Below are 19,963 nucleotides of genomic sequence, written 5' to 3' on the forward strand. Positions count from 1 at the left end.
AAATGGAATGGTGAGAAGACATGGAAGCAATATGCTTTTCATGGTTGTGAATGATGGGGAAAGCTATTCCATTTGCTTCTTTTACTCAGAACCCAGAGGGGATTGGGAGATAGATGAAAGAGAACTAAAGTAACTTGGGCAGGGGGATGTCTTTACTAGTCTTCTCTTTTTCCCTAATCTAAAATTTCCAACTGTGTCCTTGATACAATCTCTTCTAATTTTCTTTCTCCATTCCCTGTCTTTCTTCTTTGAGACCCCCTTCCCTCTCCCTCCTCTCTCTCTCCTCTCCTCTCCTCTCCTCTCCTCTCCTCTCCTCTCCTCTCCTCTCCTCTCCTCTCCTCTCCTCTCCTCTCCTCTCCTCTCCTCTCCTCTCCTCTCCTCTCCTCTCCTCTCCTCTCCTCTCCTCTCCTCTCCTCTCCTCTCCTCTCCTCTCCTCTCCTCTCCTCTCCTCTCCTCTCCTCTCCTCTCCTCTCCTCTCCTCTCCTCTCCTCTCCTCTCCTCTCCTCTCCTCTCTCTCCTCTCTCTTTCCTCTGCTAACAAACACTCAAATCTCCCCAATTCTAAAAACAAATATCCAAGCAGCCCAGAAATCTTTCCTTCCACCCTGCTATCCCCTCACACTTCTGCCCTATCTCTTTTGTTCCCTGCCAATCTTTCAGAAAGAATAGTCTGTACTCACTTGCTTTCCACCCACTCCCTTTTTAGTTTCCTGCAATCTGGATCCCATCCCTGGAACTTTATTGAAACTGCTATCTTCAAGGTCATCAGTAACTTTATTGTTGAATACTAAGTTGACTTTTGGATTTTGCTTCCTGTTAACAGGAAAAGGGGAGATGGAATTGAAGAAAGGCTGTTAAGTAATCTTTGTAATGCATTACTTTGATTGCTCTCATTACCAGTAACTCTTCTCTTCAAAACCTTCAGTGTCTCCCTTTTGCCTACTGAATACCATGCAAACTTTACTAGCCTGGTATTTAAGGCCCTTTATGATTTGGATCTAACAAACTATAGCTTTCTGGCATTATGATACATTACCTTCCTTCAGGGGCTCTGCAGTCCTCCTTTCCTTAATTTTGTTCTATGGTGTCTTACTTCCAGTTATTATAAAGGAGGTCTATATGATATGGGCAATGATGACTTAAGAAACTCTGAAAATGAAGAAAGATAAGAGAATCAGGAATTAAAATAAGGAGCACCCTTTAGGTTTAGAGGTTTCTGGTGCCCCAGGAAGGTTTAAGTCCAAATATATTTGTATGTAGAACCAGAATTAACTAAAAAAGTAGAACAACCCTATTGTTTTTCTTTTCATTGTTATTTATCCTAATATTTAAAATAATTTAACCCCTTTAAAACAAAAGCCTGAGGGTGGGGAAGCAAAGGATTAAAAAAAATGAAATTTTGTCTTTTCTACTATACTTTGAAAACAACATGGTTCTGAGTCCAGGACCTGAGTTTCAATACTGATATGGCCATTTAACTTGTGTGACTTTGGGTAAGTTCACTCAGTCTCAGTGGTCTTCCATTTTTTCATCTATAAAATGTGGTGGCTGGACTAGATGTCCCCTAGAGTCCCTTCCTGTTTTATTGTTTGGTTATTTGTCTGTTTGTCTGTCTGTCTGAATATCTATTCATTCATTCATTCATTTGCTTATTCATTCATTCATTTATTTGCTTATTCACTCACTCATTCATTCATCCATTCATTTGCTTATTCACTCATTCATTTATTCATTCATTCATTTATCTATCCATCCATCCATCCATTCATTCATTCATTCATTTTTGTTGGGCAATGAGGGTTAAGTGACTTGTCCAGGGTCACACAGCTAGTGTCAAGTGTCTGAGGCCAAATTTGCATTCAGGTCCTCCTGAATCCAAGGCTGGTGCTTTTATCCACTGCGCCACCTAGCTGCCCCCTTTCCTGTTTTAAATCATAGGATTCTTGGTCAGCTGTTGGCTGGAACTCCAGGAAATCAAGGGAACATAGTAGTCATTTTAAACTTGAAGGGGGCACCAATGACTCAAGGCCTGGACTCAGTGGGTCAAAAAAAAATGTGAGGTTATAGGTGATGATTGACCTGGGAAGAAATGACTGAGCAGGCCTTAGGGGACATTTCCTTGGCAGCTGTTAGACAAAGTGAAGCCATATAGCCTTAATATTTGCTTAGCTGTCTAGTAGCAGGATTTACCAACTGTTTCTATCTGTTGCTCTGAGGATAAAAAGTATTCACATCTTTAGTTCCTTATTTCCTGCTGTTCCCTCCTTCCCTCCATTAAATATGCCCCTACTCCTCCATCCATTATTCCTTCCAGGTTAGGAAATTCTGTGGGGACCCAGCAGTGCAATAGGCATCTCAAAAGAGGTAGAAGATAAGAAAAGGGTGTCCTAATAGAACTCCCTTGAGTCCCCAAAGGCCACAGAAGGCAAGTAATAGTCAACAGGGTGATACATCACAGTCTGGGCTTAGGCATGCTTGCCCTACCTTTACCACCCAGACTCAGAGTTGTGTTCTTCTTGGGGCAAACAGAACTCGTCCTGGCTGGTTTATTAGAAATAGGCACTAAGTGCTCTGTGAGGTGTGATCTTCTGGGATTACCTTTGCAGCAATCCAGGGACCCTGATTTTAAGAATTTCCTTTAATGTCCTTCTCAACAGATGTTATTTGGTAGGACCGCAGAGTCAGGCCATTCACATGTATGTTCACATCCACTAAAATTGTAGCTCAGAAGTTCTAACGGTGGGCCTTGAACTTGGGGGAATAACCTTGTTTGAGGGAGTTTGAGGATATCCTCAGGTGCTTCCCTACTACTGTGGTTGGCTTTTCCTTGGGCATGCCATGCAACTTATGTCTGCTCCCATGTTTCTGTTTGTTGACTGGAAAGTCTGTTTCTTCTTTTGGAGACCAGTGTCCCCCAGTTCAATGGGGAGTATGTATCCCCATAAACAGACCTGGGGAAATTCCCCTACCAAGAGATTTGTGCAAAGAGGACTGGTCTGGGGATTACAACCCCTGGAAGACCTAAGAAATATTCATGTTCTCTCTGATTCTCTGTCTTTCTGTCTCCGTCTCATCTTTCAATTTTGGGCCATGGAGAATAGGACAAGGGACCGAGCCTTGTTTGAAAAAAAAAATCAGATTGACTTAATGGCTTTGTTAGGTTCATTTTAAAGATGATTCGCTAGAGAGGAGTCAGACAGATGTCATGGAGCCTGATTTTGGAAAAATGTTTGATGCATTGTCTTATAAAATCTTAGTCACCTAATTAATTCAAAGTGGCACACTGAGGAGATGATGAGGTTACTTGGAAACTGGCCATTGGACCCAGAGAGAAGGCAGTGGCAGACATTAATGGGTCTGTTAGGGTGGAGGAGGTGTCTGGGGGAGGAGACTGTGGGGTTTAGAGACAGAATGGTTCTTAATCTTATGAGCAGGGTAACCAGCTCATTAAAGAATAGCAGTAAGAAAATGCAGGGGCAGTAAATCTCAGCGTGTGTGGTACAAACTAGAAAATCCAGACAGCGAGTTCTGATTTTTGGCTTGGCTATCAGCCCATCAGGAGCCTTCAGATCTATCCTTTTAAAACCCTGTGTCTCAGCTTCCTCATCTGAGCAGGAGCAATGGTGATTCTGGGCAATTGTGTAAATGACTGTGGATGAAAGCTGACCAGAGATATGTTGAGCATTTATTAAGAAGAGGTCACCTGGGAGCTCAGCAGGGCAGATATCTTTCGGGAAGAAAAATAAATCAGGAACAGTTCAACAAATTGAAATTTGGTTTGAGAAAAAGCAGCCCACCCATCCTAGCAATAATAATAAAAATAACAACATAATAGCTAGAATTTTATATAGCACTTTGTTGAGGCAGCTGGGCAAGTCAGTGGATAGAGCACTGGGCCTGGAGGCAGGGAAGACCTCAGACACTTACTACCTGTATGACCCTGGGCAAGTCACTTAACCTCTATTTGCCTCAATCCTGGGCTTCTTAAACTTTTTTCCATTTACTACCACTTTTCTCCCAAGAAATTTGTATGCAACCCCAGGTATATAGGCATATAAAAGTAGGTACATATAACCTTTTTTTTTTTTGGTGGGGCAATGAGGGTTAAGTGACTTGCCCAGGGTCACACAGCTAGTGTCAAGTGTCTGAGGCCGGATTTGAACTCAGGTCCTCCTGAATCCAGGGCGGGTGCTTTATCCACTGCACCACCTAGCTGCCCCCTATACATAACCTTTTACCACTGTCAGATTTTTCACGACTCCCCCATTCAGTTAGCTGACCCCATATAGGGTCGGAATCCACAGTTTAAGAAGCTTTACCTTAATCCACTGGAGCAGGAAATGGCAAAGCACTCCAGTTTCTTTGCCAAGAAAACTCCATAGTGGGGTCATGAAGAGTTGGACACTACTGAACAACTGAAGCACAACAAAAAATAGCATTTTAAAGTTTGTAAAGTGCTTTACAAATATTATCTCATTTTATCTTCAATTCTTGGAGCTGTGATGATGATGATGATGGTGGTGGTGGTGGTGGTGATGATGATCATCTCTATTTTATAGCTGAGGAAACTGAAGCTGGGTGATATCAAGTGACTTGTCTAGGGTCACACAGCTAGTGAGTGTCTGTGATTAGATTTGTACTCGGGTCTTCCTGATTCCAAGCCTGGTGCTCTATCCACTACACTAACTATAAGCTAGCCTATAAGAAGAAGCAGTACTCCAGACTGAAAAGAATTAGGAAGAAAGAGAGAAGACTAGGCATTGGTAATGGCTGAGGAATTCCTAGGGATAATGGAGATAGGAAATGCAGTATCACCCCAAAGCCAGAATAATCAAAGGGAACATTTCTTCTCTGGTTCTGCATCAATGTGGATGTTTGGGAGTGGAGGGTGGGAGAAGGAAAGGAACAGTGAAAAGGAAAGTGCCAGTTTGTAGTCAGAGTTGGATTCAAATGTGACCTCTAATGCTGAACCTCCAGGGACATCATCATTAAGTTTCTTCATCTGCAAAATGACATTATTGAATTAGATGACTCTGGAGTCTCTTCCAGCTCTAGACTCTAAAATCCCAGGACCTGTGTTTGAGTCCTGACTCTGCCACTTAGCTGTGTGACCTTATAGTAATTGTTGCATGTCTCTGGGCTTCAATTTCACCATTTATATGATGAGGGGTTTGGACTAGATGGTCTATGAGGTCTCTTGAAGCTCTCAGACTACAATCTTAAGAGAGCTTTCCTTGGGAAACACACCTAGGAGTTGCCACTTTCCTCATCCCTCATCCTGGCCAGCTAGACATAGTGGCTACTCACCCACCTAAATTGTATAATGCTTTCTTATTCTTTGTTTGCTTGTAATGCCTATTATTTTCTTTCTTTCGGAATCCAATTTTCACTTGACATTTCTGCCTAATGTAGCAAAACATGACCTTTGCAAAGGACATTGTTGGCAGCCTGTACACTGGTTCATACTCTCTGCTTGCTCCCTGCTCTCTTCTTGTTCACTTCTCATTCTCAGAAAGGAGGAAGGCTGCTATTTTGCTTGTCTCTTGGCCTCACCATCCCTGTCTTGATATTTTTGCATCTCTTTCCCTTAAGGGGCATAGCAGTTCCCACTAGGGTTCTACTTCCTCAGGCATGCATGCCAGTGGGTCTTGGCACTGAATCCCCACTGGGTTCTTTAGGATTTCAGAAGGGAAAAGGATATCTTTCAGAGCAATGTGGAGTGCCTTATTAGAAGGTCTTATGAGAAGAGAGTGATTTTTAGGGAGGCTATGGTATAAGGCAGGGATAGATGGGAAAAGCCCTTCATTCTGAGGACAGGGAATGCTTTGTGCTAGAAGTTGGGCAGGGTACCTTTGCTAGATTCTGCAGAATGAAAAGCATTTAAGTCCATGGTCCTTTCAGTGGGGTCTATGCTTTGGAGATCATTTATATGGGCTGTATTTCTTGCATGTTATCTATCAGAGAGTATCTTTGGAGCCCCAAGTAATTCATACCATTATTATAAAGTAAGGTCTGCACAATGTTGGGGTATGTAAAATACGACTGTTATCTTTTAGGCTGAGAAGGAGAGATGAGGGAATAGAGAAGAGGAATCTCCTATTGGAAGATTCTCCTTGGTGTGGCATAGAGGATAAAAAGAAATCCTTCTTTCTTGTGCTTTAATCCTCCAATGAAGTCCTACTTTGATAACCTTATTGTAACATGGGGTGGCATGATACAGAAGAAAGGATGCTGGATTTGGAGTTCGAGGATCCAGGTTCTATCCTATCTCAATCAATAAACATTTGTTAAGCATTTACTATATAGCAGGCACTGTGCTAAGTGCTGGGGATACAAAAAAAGGCAAAAGGCAGTCCCTGTCCTCAAGAAGCTTATAATCAAATGGGGAGACAACATAAAAATAAATATATACAGAGGAAACTACACACAGGATAAATATGAATAATTAACCTAGGGAAATCAAGGGAATTAAGAAGGGCTGGGGAAGGCTTCCCATAGAAGTTAGGGTTTTAGTTGGGGTTTAAAGGAAGCCAGGGAGGGTAGTAGTCAGATTGGAAGAGGGAGAGCATTCCAGGCATGGAAGTCAACTGGAGAGAATGCCTGGGGCCAAGAAATGGAGTATCTTGTTTGTGGAACAGCCAGAAGGCCAGTGTCACTGGATCAATGAGTAGGTGTAAGACAGAGGTATAAGAAGAATGAAAAGGTAGAAAGGGGCTAGGTTATGAAGAACTTTGAATGCCAAATAGAGTATTTTGTATTTGTTCCTGGAGGCAAGAGGAAGCCACTGGAGGGGTGTGTGTGTGTGTGCGCGTGCATGAGTGTGGTGACATGGCTGAAACTTCTTTTTAGGAGAAGTACTTTGGTGGCTGAATGGAGGATGGATTGAACTTTGGAGAGACTTGAGACAGGCAGAACCACTAGCAGTCTATTGCAATAGTCCAGGCATAAAGTGATGAGGTCCTACACTAGAGTGGTGGCAATGTCAGAGGAGAGAAGGGAGTGTATTAGAGAGGTGTTTCTTCCTCTAACTTGCTGTGTGACTTTAGGCAAGTCATTCTATTTATATGGACCATAGTTTCCTTAGCTGTAAAATGCAGAGATTGGAATTGATTATCTCTAAGGTGCCTTCTGCTTATGAATCTGTGATCTTAGGAGTCTCTGTGATCATGAAGTGACTGCAGGTTCTCAGTGCACTCCCTTCTCACCTCTGCCTCAAAGATTCCTGTTCTTCCTTTAAGATGCAGTCCAAACACCATTTTCTTCATGAAGCCTTTCTTGAACCTTCCAAATGTTAGCTTCTTCCCTCCTAAACGTCTTTGTATTTAATTACTTTGCATGTATTTTATTTATTCCTTTCATATTTTTATTGTACATATTTATTTTTCTTCTTGTTGTCTCCCCTAGGTAAGATCCTTGTGAGTGGGGATTATTTCATTCTTTGTAATTGAACCTCTAATACCTAGACTAATGGCTGGAACATAGTAGGTGCTTAATAAATGCTTGTGGATTGATTTATTCTCAAAGTCTATGCCAGGATTGTATAATTTGTGACAGGTCCCACTTGACTAAGTTTGGAGAGGCTATCATCAAAGAGCTGGCCATGGGATGCTGATTTCTTTGGCAACTTTGACTCATGAATACCATCTACTTAGTTTTGTGAAGTTGCTATCTAGCTATACTGTCTAAAACTCTAATGAGTGGTCACCAATAAATTAGAAGCTTTAACAAGAGTATAGACTTTTAAGTATTTATAAAAGAGCATTAGGATCTAATTATCAGAGAGAAAGGTAAAAATCTAACTATTTATAAGAGACCCCATCATCCAACCTGCCATAGCAAGGTCAGGAACAAAAAGGACTCAACGCTTCCTTCCTCCTCCCAGAAGGCTCTAGTCTGAATGGGAAAGATCAAACACCACTTCCTGATGCCAAGGAACTGACCTTTCAAGCCACATCTGAGGGCTTCACAAGCCCTCAGATGCTTTCTCCTCATGGCGGAGCTTTCCTACAGTATCTCTCCAGCAGGGGGCATCACTCCAGTTGTCACAGTTTAATAGGGGACATGATTTGCCCCAGTCAATCAATCACTCAATTAACAGGCATTTATTAAGCTCTTGTCTGTACTGTGCTGAGCACCGATGATGCAAAAGAAGGTGGGTTTTTTAGACATATAAATGTTAAATTTTATTATTACTATTTTGTTAATCTTCACAAAATCATAGAGATAAGACCAATATTAAAATCAGTTTTATTGTCTCCCAGTCCTGTGACTTTTCTACAAGACTACACTTATGTATCTATATCTATATCTATATCTATATCTATATCTATATCTATATCTATATCTATATCTATATCTATATCTATATCTATATCTATATCTATATCTATATCTATATCTATATCTATATCTATATCTATATCTATATCTATATCTATATCTATATCTATACCTATATCTATACCTATACCTATACCTATACCTATACCTATACCTATACCTATACCTATACCTATACCTATACCTATACCTATACCTATACCTATACCTATACCTATACCTATACCTATACCTATACCTATACCTATACCTATACCTATACCTATACCTATACCTATATCTAATCTATATCAAGATACTTGGAACAATTAAGTGCTAAATTCCTTTAGGTCATTTCAGAGAATTTGTACCACTATTCATCTTGTTTCTCATATTAGAAACCTGATACAAAGAAAACTTAAGCCCTCCAGGAGCTCATATTCTAATGGGGAGATAAAGATTGTTGAATATTCTGCAAGTATCTTGGCAGATACATTCTCTTGTCCTGGTCTTCCAAAAGCATTTTTTCCCCCTGGAATTTGTACTTTTTTTAGTTTTTTTTTTTCTTTCCCTTCCCTTCCCTTCCCTTCCCTTCCCTTCCCTTCCCTTCCCTTCCCTTCCCTTCCCTTCCCTTCCCTTCCCTTCCCTTCCCTTCCCTTCCCTTCCCTTCCCTTCCCTTCCCTTCCCTTCCCTTCCCTTCCCTTCCCTTCCCTTCCCTTCCCTTCCCTTCCCTTCCCTTCCCTTCCCTTCCCTTCCCTTCCCTTCCCTTCCCTTCCCTTCCCTTCCCTTCCCTTCCCTTCCCTTCCCTTCCCTTCCCTTCCCTTCCCTTCCCTTCCCTTCCCTTCCCTTCCCTTCCCTTCCCTTCCTTTCTTTTTCTTTTTCTTTTTTTTGGTCAGGGCAATGAGGGTTAAGTGGATTGCCCCCCAGGGTCACACAGCTAGTGTCAAGTTTCTGAGGCTGGATTTGAACTCAGGTCTTCCTGAATCTAAGGCCAGTGCTTTATTCACTGTGCCACCTAGCTGCCTCCAACTTTCTTTAGTTTTAAAGCATATGTATTTATATGTCTGTAATTGTAGTCATCATTTATGTATATAGTAGATTTACATAAATATGATAGATTACTATCTATTATGATCTACATATACATAAATCTCTATATACCAAGGCTAATGCTTATTCATATGAATAGATTATTAGATTACTAGGTGGTGCTTACGTTGACAATTTCTTAGTCACTAATGTATGCTACCTTTATTAAAGGATCTCTCATTAAGACTTGTTGAGAGGAAGCAATAACACATAGGTGTGTTTACTTTTTAATTTATAAGGCTAAGATTGTTTTTAAGACATAATCTACTGATGACTATAGGTATCCATTATTCTAGGTTGTGACCAAAAAGAGTGATATGTGACAAGGAATATTTTCTATATTTTATAAATAACAATATCTGGTCTGTGAAAAACTTAACTGAGAGGTCTTAGTCAATAGTATGGTATCTGACATTCTCTATTTGTAGCATGGGAAGGAGTTGGCAAGATTAATGGGATCTCGTAACTTTAGAATAGGAAGGCCCCTTAGAGATCATCTAGTCTAACACTTTCGTTGTGTAGATGGGGAAAACTGAAGCTAAAGAGGTAAAGTGAGTCTTGCAGAAAGTTAACAAGGACGCCATGTTCAATTTTAATCAGCTTAGTATTAGTGGTAAAACAAAATAAAACAAAACCCAATAAACACGATTATAGAATTTTAAAGTTAGAAAGCCTTTAGATTTCAATCAGACAATGAGCATTTATTACATTGAAGAACCTTCCATGGTCCGGGTACTTTGCTAGATATGGGGACACAGATGTGAAAATGAGAGAATCTCTGACTTCGAAGAGTTCACTAGGGAGATATAACAGATTCATATAAACAAATACAGAATACATATAAAATACATACGCAGGGATTTTTGACAGTTAAGGGATTAATCATCGGAAGAATTTAGGAAGTTCTCTTGAGGGATATGGCAGTGGGGTTGAGCCTTAAAGGGAGGTACGTGTTCTAAGACATGAGCCCGTAAGCAGGGAAAGTATTCCAGGAACAGGGGCCAACCTATGCAGAGAGTAAAAACAGCAGCTAGTCTGATTTTGCTGGAGCACAGAGTACATGGGAGGGAGTAATGCATAATTGAGCTGTAAAGATAGGCTGGATCCAGATTTTGCAGGGTTTTAAGTACTAAGTAAAAGAATCTACCCTTCATCTTAAAGGCAGTTATGGTTGGGAAGGCCAAATTGCTATCCACTAATACATAAAATACAACAGTCACCCAAATAAATACTATTATTTCATTCTAAAACTTTTCATTTTCAAATACTTTCTTATGATTTCATTAGTGCTCCCATTGGAGGACAGCAGAGAGTCATAGAACATGAGGGTTTTGGTGATACAAGGCAGATAAAGCCAGGCAGGAAGTGAAAAGAAACCTCACTACCAGTGATTTTGAGATTTGACCATTGGTCTCATTCGTATTTGTGTATACTTCTAGTTTTTTAGTTCACCAAGGAGAACCCTTTCATATATCAAATCATTTAAAGTGTCTAGCCCAGGAGCATTTATAACTGTGACTGCATACTTAATTACTGCTTTCTGATAATAACTATTATGGCTTAAATGGTAATCATTTTCCCTTTGTGTCAAGGTTTCCTTGCCCTTAACTGTCTCTAGGGTGTGTTAGCCTTCTGAGAGCTTAAAACCCAAGTTTCCTGGGGGTGGAAGATTTGGGGGAAACACCAAAACACCTTAAGTATTTCTACATTTTATAAAAATTATTTTTAAAAAGTCATCCCTTCTCTTCCCCCTCCTCACTGCCACTATTCCCCCCTCAGTCTCTATTATTTTGTGATCTGATCTATGGTCTCACCTATTGGTCAAAGTCTTCTCAACTGTAAGCCTGGGAGGGAAAATGTTAAAGCTTGGTATAGAGGGAATTGTCCACCACAAAACTCTTTTCTTATTTTTTACTTGATTGTTAATTTTGCAGAAATCTCTCCAGCAACCGGCTCACCACACTGTCATGGCAACTCTTCCAGACATTGAGTCTCCGTGAACTGTAAGTTCATCCTGAAGACCTTTCTTTAAAGCAGCTGTATGTGTCTGCATGTGTGTGCATGCACATGTGTGCATGCATGCACTTGCATGTGAGTGTGCATGTTTGTATTTGTGTGTATATGTTTGTGCATGCACGCATGTACTCAAGATAGTGGGAAAGCAAGGGTAAAAGACTACACATGTGGACATTGGTAAAGTCTTCAATCTATGAGACTGGGCAGGAGAGAGGTTACAATGTCCAGTGGAAGCAAAAGAGATCCATTACATAGCTTTCTTTCTGCCTATATCCATGTCTAGGTAGAGTTCTTTTCAGAAATTAACAATCCTGTTGCCACATGGGCCCTGGCCTAGTGGTCTGTGGCTAGTTAGATTTGGTGGTTTGGAGATGCTGCAAATGAGGCCAAGGTCATGTGTTTAGTCTTCAGTTCTCTTCATCTGTGTTTGGCAGTTAGCTCTGTTCTGTTGCATGACTGATGACAGCATCTTTAACCCCAGCCAGCCATCTTGCAAATGCATATTATTGGTTACAGTAGGAACAGGGTAAGAGTAGATGGATGAATGGAGATGCATGACTACTTCTGGAAAAAATAACTCAAAGCAAATGCTGATGGTGGAGTCAATAGCATTATTTTTGAGCATGGAATACATTAAGGAATGCCTTGGAGAAGACTCATCTTATGAATGGGAGCCAGAGTTCTGGGTTCTGGGAATTCTACTCATGTCCCTTTTTATTTGATGACTCTTGAGTAAAATGCCTCTATCCAAATTCTCAAAATGTAAATTTCTTCATTGTTTTTGCCAAGATGCAAGTGCTCTGGACTCATGCCTGGCCTGCTGGCCCTTCACCCCTTCCTCACGCCATCTGTCAGGACTAAAGGGCATGCATGAGTCATAATCATACCTTGAGAGGCATAGCTTGTGGGGGAGGGGATATTTACATCTGGTGTCAAATTATTCCATCTCACCAAGTAGTCACAACTTGTCTGCAAGGATCCCAGGGATCAAGAGCCTCTTTTATGCCCACAGGAATGACTGGTTGAGAAAATTCAGGTATACTTTGATTTACAACGGGAACATACGTGTTCCTGAGAGGGTTTGCTATTTCATTCAAATCCTCATAGGGTTGTCATTTTCTTCTTAAGGTTTACCTTGCTTTTGATCATGAGGACAAGATGAGTGATGGTACCTGATACTGGTGTAGCAGGCATCGTAGTCGTTTTTATCTTTAGTGGCACATCTCTGAAACTAAGAGATATGCTACCAAAGACTCCTGCTGTAGCTTGTTATTTAGAGACTATATATCTAATTATAAACAGCTAAAAAGGATTCAATTAGTGGTGTTGTTAGTACCACATATAGAAAGGTTTTAAATGAATAGACAACTGTCAAAGATGTTGAATGGCAAGCTATATTATTTAATTTGATCTATTGACTTAGTAAGTTGTCATAAGAGTCTAGAATTTAGAAATGGAGGGGACTTCAGAGATCATTTATTGTTTATCTATCATTTTACTATTGTGGAAATTGACATAGCTTGCCCCAAGTTACCTCAATTGTAAGTAGCTGAATTGAGATTTGAACAGAAGTCCAGTGATATTATATCCAAGGTTCTTTCCTTTACACCAAAATGTTAATTCCTTTAGAGATTAATCCTCCACTGTCCCATCCTCTGCTTCCCTGCCAATACTATATTATTTAACTTATGCTCGGCTTTTTGCATGCTTTGATATTCCATTTGTATTTGAGTAAAAATGCTCTAATTTTTCAATGATAATCATTGTTTATGAGCTAAAGTCTTTTATGTTGCCAAGGCTTAGCAGGGTGAAGGGGCCAATGTGCTGGACATTTGATATAGTAAAGAAGTCTGTATAACCAGAATTATCTTCACGCATCTATTGTATATCTATCATGGACAAAGAATCATTTTAAGGGTTGGGGATGCAGTGATGTATGACACAGTCGTTGCCATCAAGAAGATTGCAATTTAGTTAAGAATTGTCTGTATTGGGAGCTTCTAGACTGGGGCTCCAGAGACACTATCCCACTCATTCTGGGAGACAGAATAGCATCTCTCCTGGGGACATCGAAGGTCCACAGCCTACTGAATTATTGATAAAGCATTCAGTGCTTCTTCTGAAAAATAATTGGACATGAAATCAATGGTGTGCTGCCCTGGTGACCTGTTTTGTGGAGTTTTAGAAACAGTTGTTCAATAGATATATACTGGAAAAAAAAGTCTGATTTATCCCAGAGGATCATGGGATTCTGCATTCATCTTTACCAGTGATCAATAGAGCTGTGAGCTATCAGTGACTTATGAAGGAATGAAGATATTTTCTCAAGTAGAAGTCAGTATGTTATCACTACCATGTCCACTGAGTATTTTATTTCTGTCACATTGTTAAGTTAAAAAAATAGTATTAAACAAAGAAATCCCCCTCTGTGGAGGAATCAAAGAGGCTAGGGGTTCTATTTGTGAGGAAGAATTAACATGCTAGATATGAAATTTATCATCAGGTTGGAGAAGCATCAGGTTGCTTTTTGCTGTGGCTATGATTAAAATCTAAACAATTCCCATTTCTGGCACACGGTCTGTTGATAGAAGAAAAATATGATTATGACTCTTACTCTGCTGCAAAGGATTGTCAATGATCAAGAAAAAACTAAGGACCACTAGACATCAGAGGAGGAGAAAGAGAGGGAGCATCAAGCAAAACGATGCCTATAAATTATTGAGTTTTCCTCAAAGGCTTTCCATGGGGTAATTTTCACAGCCCTTCTTGGGGACTTTATCTGCATTGGCAACGCCTTCATCTCTTATAGAGGGTGAGGAGTTAGAGACAGTCTACAAAGAATTATATAAGCCTCTGAAAATTAAATCAGCATATTCTTTAATACTGAATAACTTCAGTGCAAAAGTGAAAAATATGTTGGAAAATCTAGCTAAGGATTAAGAATCAAGGAAGGCTAATGGCTTGTATACAATATAGCAACCTACATACCATGAACAATTCCTTCAAGAAGTTAGTTGAGATGTATCTTCAGAAATATGCTGTTCTTCAAATCTCCCTGAACACTTAGGTCATTACTATTCTTTTTGAGATGTGTACTCATTGTTCAAAAAAATTTAGTTGGGGCAGCTAGGTGGCCCAGTAGATAGAGGACTGGCCCTGGAGTCAGAAGGACCTGAGTTCAAATCCGGACTCAGACACTTAACACTTACTAGCTATGTGACTCTGGGCAAGTCACTTAACCCTGATTGCCTCACCAAAAACAAACAAACAAACAAACAAAACAAAACAAAAAACTTAGTCACCTCCTAATGAATGGTGGGAACCATTAAAGTGTTAATACCTCTTGATTGAAATTTCTAGAGGTGAAACATGGGGCATTTTTCTGGTTTGTGTGATGGGGATATTGAATAGTTAAGAACATCATTTTGTGCTGAAATTGTGTTTCCTTCTCTTCTCCCTGTAAGAATGAAGACCTTCCTAGGTATCCATTTTCTTTAGATCTTAAAAGAAATAAAAGTCCTAATTTTGAATTCAAAGAATGGCACTAGTAAAAATTGGGGGAGACGTGGCCAGATAACATTCCACATGGAATGGAAGTAGGGATTTGAGTCAATTGCAAGCTTGATATTAGTTAACTGTGTGGATTGGCTGCCTAAACAAGCTATTGTGCTTTAAGGGTATTTATGGCATAGGTGTGAAATATGTAACCACTGAGCCCAGTCAGATTAAAATTTAACTGGAAAATATTTAACAAAATAAAAAATACAATAGAACATAGATTAGTTAATATGTGGTTGGATCCTTGCATATCTTGTGTTTTGGCTATTTGTTACCACTTCTTTACAGTATTAGATAGTATCTCCAAAGGGGAGATTATAGTGCTACTAGGTTTGGCACTAGTCAAAGCACATTTGGAGTATTGTGTTGATGTGTCATGTTTTAGGAAAGACATTGACAAATTGAAGAAGTTCCATAGGGTACCCAGGAAGAGAAAATACCATGGTATATCAGAATCGGTTGAAGAAACTGAAGATATTTGACATGGAGAAGAGAAGACTTGAGGTGGACATGTTAACTATCTTCAAATATATAAAGGATTATCATGTGAAAGAGGGATTCTTTTTGACCCCAGGGATCAGAACTTGAAAGAATGAGTGGAAATTAGATGGAGGAAAATTTTGGATCAATTTAAGGGGGGGGGAACCCAATCTTTTCTGAACAATGAAAACTGCCCATCAATGGAACAGACTGCATACATATCCACATAACGTCATTTGGAAAGCCTCAGAGAGGCTATCTCATCTGCAGTAGACTGGAAGAAAAATCCCCCCTACTTTATATTCAACAAGTAGTCACCCAGAGGTTGTAAAATAAAGGCTGAATGGCTGACCATTTGTTTGAACAGTTGTTAGGGATTCTGTTCAGGTAGAAATTTTATTAGGTGGTTTCTGAGATCCCTGTCACCTCCAAAATTCTATGATTACAAAAATTCTCTTCAGGGAAGGGCAAGAGGAATGATTTTTCTTTTCCTAGAAAGGTTACAATTTAGCTAGCTCTGATATGGATTTCAACATTTCTGTTATAGTCATGAAGTAACATGGATCTTTTCCTTGCATTAAGAAGGTATATACCTGTCTTAGAAGTGCAATTGGACATATCATCTGAAAGCCCCCAGGAAACCTCACTAGCTATCTACTAAGGGAGAAATTTCCTTAGCCTGTTTAACTTCTACTTCAGTGGATATATAGTAGTATTGACAGTCAGTGTTTCTGTTTGATCCATTCATAGGTGCTAAGATTCATTTCTGTTTCATGATGATCTGGACCTTGCCTGTCCATTTCAGGATAGGAGAGCTAAGAGAGAAGGATAAAGGAAGGAAGGCTAGCTCAGCTTTGATAATGAATGATCTTGTTGCCTTCAAAAGGTCTTACTGAGTAAATTAGCGAGACAACTGGTCATTTCTAGAGAGAAAGGAAGAAAAACCATCTTCCTCAGGAATAACTAGCAATGGAGTTGGAAGGAGGGTCTAGATGGGGATGGAAGGCTCAGTGCTCCAAGTCCTGGATTGTGAACTCTGTGATATCACTCTATCATTGAACGCTCCAGAGTCGCGTTCTGGTTTCTTGTTTTGTTTTTGTTTTTTTGTTTTTGTTTTTGGGTTTTTTTTTGAGGGGCAGTGAGGGTTAAGTGACTTGTCCAGGGTCATACAGCTAGTAAGTGTTAAGTGTCTGAGGTCAGATTTGAACTCAGGTCCTCCTGAATCCAGGGCTGGTGCTTTATCCACTGTGCCACTTCGCTGCCCCCTTGCTTTCTGGTTTCTTAAAAGAGCTGGAATTGCATTTCTTCATAAACCCATGATATAAAGCCTGCCTCCCCTGACTCTAATGAGGTTTGATGAAATGGCATATCTATTTCTCCACCCCATGCCTTGGCTCCTTTAGCCATAATCCAAGAGGGCTACTGGCACCAGGAATGCTATGGGAAAAGAAAAGAAAAACAACTCAGATAATGACTCCAGGAAAATCAATTTTTCTAAAAACCCAATCATGGCCTTGGCCACATTGCAAAGAGCCAATGTCTAGTGCAGGACAGTATATTCAGTAACTGGACTGAGTTAATTTGTGGGAGGCCCCCTGGGTCCTGTGATTAGGCCCTGGGCCATTGAGGTGCTAGGGAAGGGTGTTGGTAAATTTTGCCCCGAAGCAGCTGCTGCTGTATTATTCATGGGGGCCTCATACATTATTGATAGGCCTAGGAAAGCTGTACTTTATTACTTACAGATCTGCCCTCAAACTCAGGGATAGGAAGCTCCTGCAAGTGACCTGATTTTGTAGAGGATGGCTAGTGGAGAGGAAAGAAAAGGGCAATATCATTATAACTAACTACTTTGCCCTTCCTTACCCCTTATTTAATTCTCTATCTGGTCTCCCCTTTTGAGGGAATCATAGTAATTGCTGTGTCTGCCACTTGCAAGATGGGAATGTGTAGGAATATCATATTAAAATCAACCTTATGTACCAATGAATGCCTCATACAGCATCTCACCTATAGCGCTACTTCCAGAGTTAGCCACATAATCCCATTCTCTACTAGAATCTCTAGGATGATCTGTGAATTCATTTCGGAGAACTTTTCAGCTCAGAAATATTGTTCTCCTCTGAGTCTACTCTGACTTAGTTATAGTGATGAAGACACCAACCCTATATAGGAAGAAATTTCCAAATAATGAGCAGAAATGCAAGGTTAGTTTGGGAGGTAGCTACTCCCACTCCAAAGCCTTCTCATAGAATGGAGGTGAGCCTGGTTTCTGAAGGTCTATGCCAGTGGAACATAAGCTCTGGCAGTTTTTGACATGCTGGGATGTCTTTGAGTAGAGTTCTGGCAACGGGCTGTTCAAGGACCAGCCTAGCTAAATATGCAAAGGCTCATCACCAGTAGTCAGGCCACTTGGTGATTAATTCTTTGATCATGGCAATTCATAAAACAAAGAAAAATGCAAAATCACCCTCAGTTCTGTGCTGCTTCCTTTATCTTCTGCAGCAACAGTAGCAGAGTGGTGAAAAAGATTGGAGAGGGTACTAAGAATCACAATTTTTAGATAACCTATAAATATTAACTATTGGTACTCTAAATGTGAGTTTCCCATCAAATGACCAATGAATTGACATATTACTGGAGGATGTCAATATTGACATTCTCACTTTAAATGAGGACAATGGTAAGTTGAAACTAAATGGAAGGATGACTTGCAAGTTCTCCTTGGAGAGGTAAATAACAGAGTTGGAGGAGTCGGTTTAATTGTGCATCCAAGGGAAACAAAGGACTATCATTTCATGAGACACTTGGTCATCTCTCACTGTAGTGTTCATTATGAGTATTTGGAATAAAATCACCACCAAAAAAGTTGTAGCATATGTGCCTACATCTGTTACAGAATATGAAGAGGTAGGAAAATTCCACAAAAATTCTTCATAAAACCCTGAAGATTAAATTAACATATACTTTAATGCTTTGTAACTTCAGTGTAAAAGTGATCATAGGGAAAGAACAATGAAAAATATGTTGGAAAATCTGGCACAGGATTAAGAAACAAAACAGGCCAAAGGTTTGTAGACTACACAGAAACCCATGTATCATGAATACTTTTTTCAAGTAGTGAGTTGGTATACCCTGGATATAGCGGTATAGCACCAAAAATTAAGCTAACTATATCTTTTTTTTTTTTTTTAAGTGAGGCAATTGGGATTAAGTGACTTGCCCAGGGTCACACAGCTAGTTAAGTGTTAAGTGTCTGAGGCTGGATTTGAACTCAGGTACTCCTGATTCCAGGGCCAGTGCTCTATCCACTGCACCATCTAGCTGCCCCAAGCTAACTATATCTTTACAAAAACATATGGCCTCGGGGGCATCTAGGTGGTGCAGTGAATAAAGCACTGGCCCTGGATTCAGGAGGATCTAATTTCAAATCTGGCCTCAGACACTTGACACTTACTAGCTGTGTGACTCTGGGCAAGTTACTTAACCCTCATTGCCCTGCAAAATACAAAACAAATAAACAGACAAAAAACCCCAAAACATATAGCCTGGTTACCATTGTCAGATTTATTTCCAAATCAGTTGTCTCTGTACAGTTAAACCATTGACTTATTATAGCAAAAATAAAACCAGTATCAAATAAGAAAAAACAATTTAAGTGAGAATAATATATACCATGCAATTAAAACAGTTCACACCTCATTCATTTAAACAAGTTATCTGAAAATGGGAAGTGAATAAAAGGACAATGAAACAGAGTAGGATATTTTTTAATAACAATAATAATAGGTAGCACTTATATAATGTTTTGAACTTTGCAAAGTACTTTACATATGCTGTCTCATTTGATCTAGGGACATTTAACCTATGTTAATCACTATAAAGAAGAGTCCAAATGAGCCTTCAAACCACTTCAGCATATGCTCAATCTCCTTGTTAAATGAGAGAAACATCCACCAAGGACAACACACGTTTAGGATATAAATTTACTTGAAAATCTTAAAACCACCAGAAAAAAATGGACAATATCTAGAAACATTTTGGTAACAGACTATTCTTTCCATCAGTGACAGCAAAACTACCATATTTGGATTCTAAGATCCCAATCCCTGATGTGCCATATGAGGTAATAGAAATGGCACCAAAGGGAAGAAAGACACAAAGTGCAGCTGGACCAAATCCCACATTCACAGAGGAGGTTTATGAGGGGATTTCAATCTCAAGAAATCCAAGAGAGGAAAAACACCAAATATTAGGAAAGATCACAGATATACTGAGTAATGAAACAAGGTTCTTAATGTCCTATCTATACAAAATCTTTATAAAAATGATCCACATTTAATATAGGTTCATTTAATATGAGTATGAGAAGAGAATAGGCAGGTTTTTGTGAATCCTATGCTTTCTTGGACCACTATCATGTACTTGACTGAAAGATCTGAAGAGAACAAGATTTCAAAGCACTTACTGTTGTTTTACTATTACAAAGCAGTTGATTGAATACA

General features: G+C 39.7%; 1 protein-coding gene across 3 annotated transcripts in view; it reads left to right on the plus strand.

Moving 5' to 3' along the window:
* Positions 1-19,963, plus strand: part of NTRK3 (neurotrophic receptor tyrosine kinase 3) — a 474,280-nt gene that overhangs the window by 147,797 nt on the left and 306,520 nt on the right. For all 3 annotated transcript variants that reach the window (XM_043987406.1, XM_043987407.1, XM_043987408.1), the window contains exon 4: positions 11,342-11,410. In XM_043987406.1, coding sequence (XP_043843341.1) covers positions 11,342-11,410 — 69 coding nt within the window. The remainder of the gene's footprint in view (positions 1-11,341; positions 11,411-19,963) is intronic.

Source organism: Dromiciops gliroides, chromosome 2, assembly GCF_019393635.1.
Source record: "Dromiciops gliroides isolate mDroGli1 chromosome 2, mDroGli1.pri, whole genome shotgun sequence".
Lineage (NCBI taxonomy): Eukaryota > Metazoa > Chordata > Mammalia > Microbiotheria > Microbiotheriidae > Dromiciops > Dromiciops gliroides.